A 9,730-nucleotide genomic window follows, 5' to 3' on the forward strand; every position below is an offset into this window, starting at 1 on the left:
GCAGGAAATCGGTGTCCCCCTCCAGTGTGTGCAGGAAGTCGGTGTCCCCCTCCAGTGTGTGCAGGAAGTCGGTGTCCCCCTCCAGTGTGTGCAGGAAGTCGGTGTCCCCCTCCAGTGTGTGCAGGAAATCGGTGTCCCCCTCCAGTGTGTGCAGGAAGTCGGTGTCCCCCTCCAGTGTGTGCAGGAAGTTGGTGTCCCCCTGTGCTCACCTCTCCACCAGTAGCGATTGGACAGGAGGTGCCATGTCTGGAGCCGGGTGCGGTGCAGTCCTCCCTCCCCGATGTGCGCCTCCTTTATGAGCCCCTTCCTGCGGTCGGGTTGCAGCACCACCTCAAGCTCGGTGAAGCGCTCCTTGTCCCGGTGCCGGCGCTGATAGTGCAGGGTGCCATTCCTCACCACATAACAGGCGGCCGCCTTCCGGATTTTTCGTTTGACATTCCCCTCGGTGCCCGGGGCATAGGGCTCCCGCTCATTAGTCAAATAGCGCAGAATGGCCAGGTAGCTCTCCTCACTAGACATCCTTCCAGAAGGAGGGCACCGCTGCCAGCCCCCCGACCTCTAAGTGGCCGGTCCTGCTCACCGCAGCCCAACTTCCGGCTCCCTTGCGCGCCGGAGCCACTGACAGCGCCACAAGGAACTGCAAATATCGGAACGTCTAGCGAAGTCACTGAGTACGGAAAGTCAAAATGGCTGCTGCACCACAGGAAGCAACGTCACATCCCAGGGACTTAATTTCCTTTTCCAGTGCTTTCCTACTAAAATCAATCGCCACAAATCTGTCTCCAATTGTAAGTACTAAAGGTTATGGGGCGGCCATTTTACCGAAGACCAATTGCCATAGCCGTCAATAAGAAATGTTCCGACCTATGTGCTTTCCTCTGACCCAGCTATGTGTACCCCTTGTGCTCCAAGGTAAACACGTGATAAAATTCTGGGACTAGCTGTTTTCAGAGCTCCCAGGCGAGTTAACGCAACATTACCGAGCGATAAAATACATTGTTTCTGACAGACCTAGGTGAGAGATATTTTATGTTATTGTTTTATGGTGCTGCTACCTTGAGACTCATTAATCGAAGTACAGCTTTAGTGTGTGTCCTATTTAATGTACGATGATGCATAATATGTTGGTGCTATATACATCCTGTTTATTAATAAATGTGGCTGCGAAACCCCTCCTCTTGATAAGAATCCCATCATCACACCGCATTGGATTTAAAATTTCCTGACCCATTTCTGGTGCTGGTGACAACATAAAGTGCATTTGGATCGCCATTCCCGGTGATTGTCAGCCCAGCACACTGCAGTAGGGAATGTACATTGGCATACATTGAAAAATTCTGAATGAGCTCATTGTCCATTTGTAGCGGTTGTAGGACTTTTTTCAGACCTTTTTAATAAAAGGATATTTTTAAATAACAAACTTTTTTTGTACAGTAGATTTATCCAAGAATGTAGCATAGGCAAAAGTACAGCTATGGACCATTATTGTTTGCTTCCTTATCATTACTCAAATATATTGCATCCATATAGGCTCCAGTACCAAAATCAGGGCTTCAAAGTCAGTACGTTTGTGCCAATGACTATGAGATACACAGTAGTAACTTCCAAACTTTGCATATACAATAGGGAATTATAATCCTAAGGGAAGAGTGTTGTTGAAGTGTATCATCTAGCGATAGGGTCTCTTTCATTGTTTTTGAGTTTAAAAAAAAAATATGTTTGCTTATGAGGTTCTGACCAGGTACAGGCACTGTATACAATCATGTTATCACCCAGAAGCTAAAAGGTATTGAATGGAAATATCAGCTATAGTTCTTTACCAACTGGTTTACAAAGTGTAAGGTGCAAAGTCTGAACCATGTAGTATGTGAATGTTTATATAATGCTTACATTTTATACATGTGTATCTGTTTATCATTACAGAAGATGGCTGGTCAAATTAAGGACAAAGAGGCTTTTCAGCGACTGAATTATCTTTACCAGGTAATATAAATATATTTTATTATGCAAAAATCCTAACCGTTCCAATCAAGGTACCTTATTTATTTTGTGTATTATGTAACTGAGAGAATCATCACGTTTCCATGGGGAGCCCCACTGACAATGTTTTTTTTTTTTTCTTTGCTGGAGTTGCTTTTTAAACATTTAGCAGCCATTCACGTTTAAGCCCTTCCTTTAGCAGAAATAACCCCAATTAAATGTTGTCTGTTAAATAGACATGCTGATAGTTAGGAGGAAACCCTTGCCTAATAAAATCTGTTATTTGTTTTTGTGCTTCAGTTTATATAACAATCCTTTTTTCTTTTCTTTTTTCTTCTCCAGGCTGCCCATTGTGTTTTGGCCCAAAACCCTGAAAATGTGGAACTTGCCCGTTTTTATTGCCATACAGAAAGAATGGTTAGCAAGAGATTAGTCCTGAGACAGTAAGTTTTAATCAACACCGGTTTTAATTTGTGGGTGCATTAATATATTAAATGTCAACAGTGTGTCATCTAAAAAAAAAAAATGTCTAGTCAATGCTTTCCAAAGACCGCATCACTAGAGTGACTCGACATAATTGTTAGGTAATTTTTTACAGGCATAATAACTACAGTTTTTGTAACATTTCCTCTTCAAATTTATTTATTTTTTTAGGGATCCATCCATCAAAAGAACTATTTGTAAGACATGCAGTTCTCTTCTACTTTCTGGAGTCACGTGTACTGTTCGTCAAAGAAGTAAGCTATTCTAATTTGCTTTTACTGAATGACAGGTTTTGTTACGAAACCTTTTCCAAGCTGTACTAGCCATTCAAGCAAAACTATTAATGTATAAAAATGCATAGGAAGAGCCTAGCTTCCATTTTAATTACACATTAAAACACTCAGATCATTGATACGGTAAGCTAAATTACATACACATTTTGACTTTTAAAATCAAATTTCAGCCATCTACCCCGTCTAATAAATAGATGGCTGAACAAAAATCTAGGTAGGTGTGTGAGTATGTAGGTTTATAAAAAATTATATTGCATATACTGTAAGTCAAGGAACTTGGTAGTAGCAATTAGATTAAGACATTGCCAAAGTACAGTTTCACCACTCTGATACTTTACAAATCTATAGAACTGTCACACTTATGAACAATACAATAAAGTTGCCCATAACCAATACTATTTTTATTCTTATGTCACTTTCTGGCACTGGTGGTACAAAAAAGTTATGTATGCGTGGGCACTGTACCAGTTTTAAAGAGGCATTTTTTTGGCTCCAGCTTTTTAAGCACCCACGAAATATGGGAAAGTATACAGACCTGGATCAGCATAGCAGGGTCTCCCTATTGCTAAGGGTTTTCAGTCATTTCCACAGCAGCTTTTTGCTTTGTATCTCCCTTTTCCTCAATACTTAATAAAAACACAAAGTGACAGGTGATTTAAGTCTGCGTAGTGCAAAATGACTCCATAATGATTACACATTTCTAGACATGTGGATGTCAGTGTGATTCTTTTGACTAAATTGGGTCTAGTTCTGTAGTAATGGTTAAAAAAAAATTGTGAAACATGCTGTTTTTCACACAGAACGCAGAGGACAAAGGCAGACAGTGGTTGGATGTCTGAGTTGTGGTCTTACCAAACGTTTCCTCAATAATCCAAATTACAAACTGTGGTGTGAGCAGCCTGAAGCACAACTAGAAAATCAGCCGAAGCCAGGTAAGAGACACCCAGGTGCCACTTCCATTTTGTTTTTTATTATCATTTTAGTCATTAAAATTGTTGAGGGTTTTAGAATATTGTCAAGGAATACATGTACAAATACAAAGGAAATTGTGAGATTTTTATAAACTGTTTTTACATATATACTGACCACCCATATCATCCATTACCACCACAATATTAAGGCCAGCATGTGGCTGTCTTCATTCTATCATCTATATTGTTGTGTCTCGTTGTTTGCTTTGTTAGAAACTAGATATCTGTATTGTTACGGTCCCCTTTAACTATCTACCCTTACCATCCTTTACACTAACTTCATGTAATGATTTGAAGTTGGGCTTTTGTTCAGGCATTTAAACACTTGAGCAAGTTCATTACCATATTTTTGTTCCACAATACCACCACATAATGTTTTCAAAATTTTTTTCCCTAGGAACAATAAACATTTTAACAAATTAACATTCTCCTATAATAAATCTGCTTTTGCAAAAACACACATATAAACATAGCCATTATTACAAATAGAATGCTGGACAACGTCTCAGAAGGTACATAAACCTCAAGATATCATCTCTTATCATTAGAAAAACACCAGTGCTCCTGGCAGATAGGCTTAATCAGTTATCACTCCTACAGCCCTAAGTGATACCATGTAGAGTCTCGGAAGGAGTCTATTATAGCTTCCAACTTATTAGGAGATAAAATAGCTTTTAAAAATGTCATCCACATACCGAAAAATTTTGTTGTATGTGTTTCCATATGCTGTAACACTTCAGTCTTGTCAATTAACATCAGTCTAAAAAGCACTTGTCGTATCTGATCCAAAGTAGGAGGGAGACGCTTAGCCATTTCTACATGATGCACTTTTTCAGGGCCAAAAGCCATAGGTGGTCGAAATTCCCCAAAACAGGACAACTAGTGGAGGGGTTAGATAGAACAAAAGTTGCATGAAAAAAGGCCAATAATGTAGATACCTGACGCACACAGTATGAAACAGAGTCCGTAAATTGGAATACTAAAGCCCAAAACATCTTGATAGAAGGGCACAACCAAACTGCATGTTCAATTGAACAATAGGGTTCTTGGCATTTTGGGCAGGCTGGTAAAAATGTATCATTAGCCTGCTGACCAAATTTCGGTCGTAAGCGTAATAAGCCCTATAAATAATCTTCAGCCGAATTTCCCTCCACCCCTCACTATTTATAGACTGTCTAACCACCTCCCAACAGGGTTCAAGCACCTCAAGAATATCTTCACAGGGTATTTCCAAAAAAGCGGCCCATTTCTTAACATGAGGTTCTTTAAGAACCTTGGCCTTTGACTAGAAATTAAGAAATTCATAAAGATCTGATTTAAGTAACTTGGAGGACGATAAACTCATAATTTGGCATAAAAAATTATGCAAATAGTATTCGGCGTGCGTCCTAACTGTCCCCCCCGTTAGAGAATACTTAATTAAATCTTAACCTAAGGGGCGATTGGATACTTCGCACTAAATCCGAAGGGTTGCATAACCAATTGTAGCCAGTCCCACTCAACACGCCTTCTCCGCGACAAGCATCAAAAACGGAGCTGACGGGGAGAAGGCGTCCGACAACTTCACCCGCTTCAATACCAGAAGCAGCTTACAAATATTGTATATAGTTGAGCGACCTTGCAGAAATCCAGATTGCATCGGGAACACTATCTTGGGTATAATTTGTGCCAAACGATTCGCCAAAATCTTGGACAAATACTTAACATCCTGATTTATTAGCCAGATCGAACGGTACAATCCCGGCTCCAGACAATCTTTTTGAGCCTTAGGGAGCACTTTAATATGTGCTAAATGACCCGAGGGTTAATAAGTATGGTCTAAAAATAAAAGGTTATACAATTCAGCCAAAGTGACAGACAGATTTTCAGACAAATTTTAAAAAACTTGGTGGAAAAACCATCCGGTCCAGGCGCCTTGGCATTAGCCATAGAATGTATAACCTGTAGCACCTCCATAGGAGTAATATCAGAATTCAAATATTGAATATTATCTACTGACACTTTAGACAATATAGGTGATTGTAAAAATAAACAAATCGCATGCATGTCTCAAAGGTTTTTGTAGAAAGTAGCAAACCCTTTGGCAATATTCCTCAGATCCCGATGTAGTTGTCCTACAGAATCTCGTATAATTGTCACGGGCTTCATAAGGCGGTATCCTTTCGCCAAATTAGCGAGTATTTTTTTGGATTTATTCCTGAAACGGATTAACTCGGCTTGCCTATATGATCAAAAAAGTTGATCATAATTTGTAATTCAAACATCGCAAAATTGCTTGGCCTGTTTCCTTAACTCGCCATCCTCAGGAAGCGCAGTAATCTTGTACAAATTATATGCTTCTCCCCCTTTATTGCAAGCATCTATATAATTGTGCATTGTCTGCTTCCGCAATTTAGAGAAATGAGCTATTATGTTTCCGTCCAAAACAGCTTTGGCAGTGTCCCAATATAACTTAGGATCTGCTTTATGTTCTGCGTTGGTACTTTCAAAATCCATCCACCAATATTGTAGGTACTGCTGAAATGTTTCATCCTTTGCCAGACGCGAAGCAAAACACCACACATAATCTGTTTTACACATTTGATCTTCCAGGAAATCAAAGGATACCAGATCATGATCCGAAATCACCAGAGGGTGGATTTCAGCATGAACTGATTTGGGAAGCAACACATCTGGAACGAAGATGGGGTCTATCCGAGAAAAAGTAGAGTACCGCTGAGTGGTGGGTAAAATCCCTTTCAAAAGGATGAAGATGCCTCCATATATCGATCACATCTGAAAACAATAAAAATTGTTGAAAAAAAGAACCATTTCTACAAGACATATTTGCCCTCCGTGGAATGGGTTTACGGTCTTCCACACCATTTGACACTACATTGAAATCTCCAGCGATCACAGTAGGAACCTGTGGTTTCATGAGCACTACATTAGTTAGATTGGAGTAAAATGCACAATTGTCTTGATTCGGACCATAAACTGCAATAACTCGAAGTTGCGAGGATGGAAATTGCAAATGAATAGTGGCCCATCTCCCAGAAGACTGATCTTTTGTTCTATCAGTCACAGAATAATTCAACCTTTTATGGATAAGTATAACGACTCCAGCTCTTAAACTTAGAGCAGACGATCCACACACCTCTCCCACCCAGTACCGTTGAAGAAGGTGGAAAAATGACGAAGATAAATTATATTCTTGCAGAACAGCTATATGCGCCTTGAGCCTTTTCAAATGACGCAATACTTTCGAACGTTTTTGCGGTGATTTAGGACCCTTGACATTCCATGTGACCAACCTAATCACGGAAGATTATAAGGTAGATGAAACTGGACACAGATACTAAAACTCAACGTCAGGTATACCAGGGTTTTCCAGCTGAGCTGCCCCGTATACCCCAAGGTAGTCCTGTCCAGCAGGTGTAAAACTTTACTATCTTGCATACAGAGAAGCAGAAACAAAAAAACAAACAAAAAACAAAACAAAGTAACAACATATGTTGTAATAAACCTAGCCAAAAAATATCGAACAAAAAGTCCTTCCAAAGACTTCCTTTTTTTTCCGTTGTGAAGATCCATCCCCTCGTGCGTCGACACAATAGCAATCCAAAAACCTTCAAATTTTGCTTGGTTATCCAAGAGATACATGGCCCTCTGAATTAGGAGGAGATCTAGAGGAATGAGAAGAAAGAGGGCTAGACCAGTCGAGACAAAAAGAAGGGGTGTCAAGTGTAATGACAAAATCACTCGCTTGTTGAGGGTCCTTGAAAATACGGATGCCATCAGTAGCTGTAAAAATCTTGAGTGTAGCTGGAAACAAAAGAGTAAATCCTATTCCCTTGACTATGAGTGATTTACACATAGCCACATTACACATAGAGAATGACCTCCGCATTTTAGTTGTCTCAACAGAATAGTCTAAAAAGAGTAGAATTTTGTGATCATTTAAAAAAAACTGAGATTGAGAACAAAACACCCTCAATATTAGCCCAGTAACGGGCTATAATCCGTTCGTGAAGTAGACTTCTGGGAAATAAACGGACCCACTCGGTAGGCTCTCTCTATTTTCAAAGGAGAGTGTAGACCCAGCGCCTCAAGAATGTCATAATTTTTGCAACTCCTGGGTCTCCTTAATTAATTCAGGGACTCCAATGAACCTTATGCACATTATTACGCCTTGCCCGGTTTTCCAAATCAGTGATTCTCTTCAATAGAGCAGTATAGTTGTCACTCACTACCTTAGTTTGAGAACTTGTAGTAGCCAGCTTGTCATCTAAGTCACTCACCCGTTGTTTTAAAGGGAGAATATCTCCCTCATGCTTTGCTACCGCCTCTATAACTGGTTTCAAGTGGTGGGCCATGGCATCTTGTATCATTTGAGTTAGGCTGGGTTGAAGTTGTGAGGAAACTTCCATGGCCAGTTTATGGTAGTCAAGGGTGTCTGGCCAAGATTTATTAGATAATTCCCCCTCCCTGCTCTCTGAGACTTGTGTAGAAGCAGCGGGCCCCATCTTGTCTGGCTTGTTGAGCTGAACTTGTTTCAAATGAGACCTACCGGTATTTACTTTTTACATTTTCTACCCCAAGTGCTTGTGGCACACTTTTATTGTGCCACTTCTAATATATGTACTGCTTTGCCTAAAAGGTTTAATCTCTGACAAAAAACCTGAAGATGTTATTTCTTACACATCCCAAATAGCATTGTATTGTTACAATAATACTTTTTATATACAATATGTTATTTACTGGAAAATCTACCGGAACCTGTTACCTCTGCTAATAAGGAAATATTTTTTTCCTAAACACCCCTATATTCTTCACATGAGTGCTACATTATATCATTAATAAGAGTATGGGTTGTTCCCCTCCAAACACAGAAAACAACCGTACATCTAAGCATATGTACTGCCTTTACGTGTAGTACATCCTCCAAGACAGCAGCTCAGTGGTGTGAGGAAGTGCTAACCTTAAGTGGCAACAAATAGTTCAGTTTTTTTGTCTTTTTTTTTTACAGGCTAAATGCATGATTCTTTAAGTGTTCACATTTTTTGTCAAACCGTTTCAATTGAAAAAAAAAACAATGCTTTGTTAGGCCTTGTAGCCAATTACAAACACCTGAAAAAGTCTAGCAGTTACCACCTGTTACCATTCCTGGGCACCTAGGCCTGAATTATCCCCCTTTATTGATTAAACTATTACACTATAGAAGTGATTGCAAACTTTACAAAATATGGGGACACTAGGAAGTGGGGTCACAATACATAGGTACTTGACATTTGTAGCATAATAAAAAGACAATGGAAAAATGGGATGTACTAAGGGGGAGGGCATTAAAAAGTTAAAACAAAATACAGTGGGCAGTGTAAAGCTGGCACAGTTATAGGGGTTACTGGACACCTACAACACAAAGAACTGGGATCACTACATTTGTTGTGTGTTGGTCCGCCTATTTTTTGTTTTCAATATTTTTATTAAAGGTAGAAATTTTACATTTTCAATAGAACAAAGATATATAACAAAAACATAAAGGGAGAAGGAATAAAATAATTATAGCATTATGGCGTAGTTGACGATCAGGAGGTGCGGCTCACATCATGAAACACAAAATATGCAACATACATTAACCAAGCGTGTGAATATATATATATATATATATATATATATATAGATAAAAACTGCAAAATAATTTAAAAAAAAGAGAGAAAAGAAATAAATAGAAAAATGGGGAAAAGATACAGGCTAGGGAGGAAAAGACCCAAGACCAAGATGGCGTAGTTGCCAATATAAAAAAAAAACATGAAGAGGGCACCTCAAAGTTAGATCTAAAAGATGAAAATGAACGCACTCCTGTAGCTACTATGAAATCTTTGGCTCTATGGATATCCCTAGTTATCCACTCATGAAAACTAGATGGTGCCTCAAATCCCAGAAGAAAAACTGGGTTACGCACTATAGTTGCCAAGGGTGTATGGGGTGACATACCTTGAGGGAGTGTTGTGTAATGGGACT

General features: G+C 39.5%; 2 protein-coding genes across 5 annotated transcripts in view; one reads left to right on the forward strand and one right to left on the reverse strand.

Annotated features, from left to right (window-relative positions):
- The window catches only part of ZBTB11 (zinc finger and BTB domain containing 11), a 16,016-nt gene extending 15,358 nt beyond the window's left edge, over positions 1-658 (reverse strand). For both annotated transcript variants that reach the window (XM_072414937.1, XM_072414929.1), the window contains exon 1: positions 210-658. In XM_072414937.1, coding sequence (XP_072271038.1) covers positions 210-519 — 310 coding nt within the window. In that variant the 5' untranslated portion in view covers positions 520-658. The remainder of the gene's footprint in view (positions 1-209) is intronic.
- RPP21 (ribonuclease P subunit p21) lies at positions 542-4,150 on the forward strand. 3 transcript variants are annotated; one of them, XM_072415022.1, is made up of 5 exons: positions 542-788; positions 1,924-1,983; positions 2,323-2,423; positions 2,635-2,717; positions 3,557-4,150. In XM_072415022.1, exons 1-5 carry the CDS (start codon positions 687-689, stop codon positions 3,817-3,819), a joined length of 609 nt encoding a protein of 202 aa, XP_072271123.1. In that variant the 5' UTR covers positions 542-686; the 3' UTR covers positions 3,820-4,150. The 3 variants fall into 3 exon arrangements, with proteins under 3 accessions (XP_072271123.1, XP_072271141.1, XP_072271132.1); XM_072415040.1 differs by lacking the exon at positions 542-788 and adding an exon at positions 844-912; XM_072415031.1 differs by lacking the exon at positions 542-788 and adding an exon at positions 877-1,015.
- The last annotated feature ends 5,580 nt before the right edge of the window (positions 4,151-9,730 follow it).

The sequence above is a fragment of the Pyxicephalus adspersus genome, chromosome 1 (genome assembly GCF_032062135.1).
Source record: "Pyxicephalus adspersus chromosome 1, UCB_Pads_2.0, whole genome shotgun sequence".
Taxonomy (NCBI): Eukaryota; Metazoa; Chordata; class Amphibia; order Anura; family Pyxicephalidae; genus Pyxicephalus; species Pyxicephalus adspersus.

Coding starts and splice junctions, on each gene's coding strand:
- RPP21 (XM_072415022.1), top strand. CDS start 687: ATGGCTGCTGCACCACAGGAAGCAACGTCACATCCCAGGGACTTAATT. Junction 1,984..2,322: donor GACTGAATTATCTTTACCAG/GTAATATAAATA, acceptor TTTCTTCTCCAG/GCTGCCCATTGTGTTTTGGC. Junction 2,718..3,556: donor GTGTACTGTTCGTCAAAGAA/GTAAGCTATTCT, acceptor TTTTTCACACAG/AACGCAGAGGACAAAGGCAG.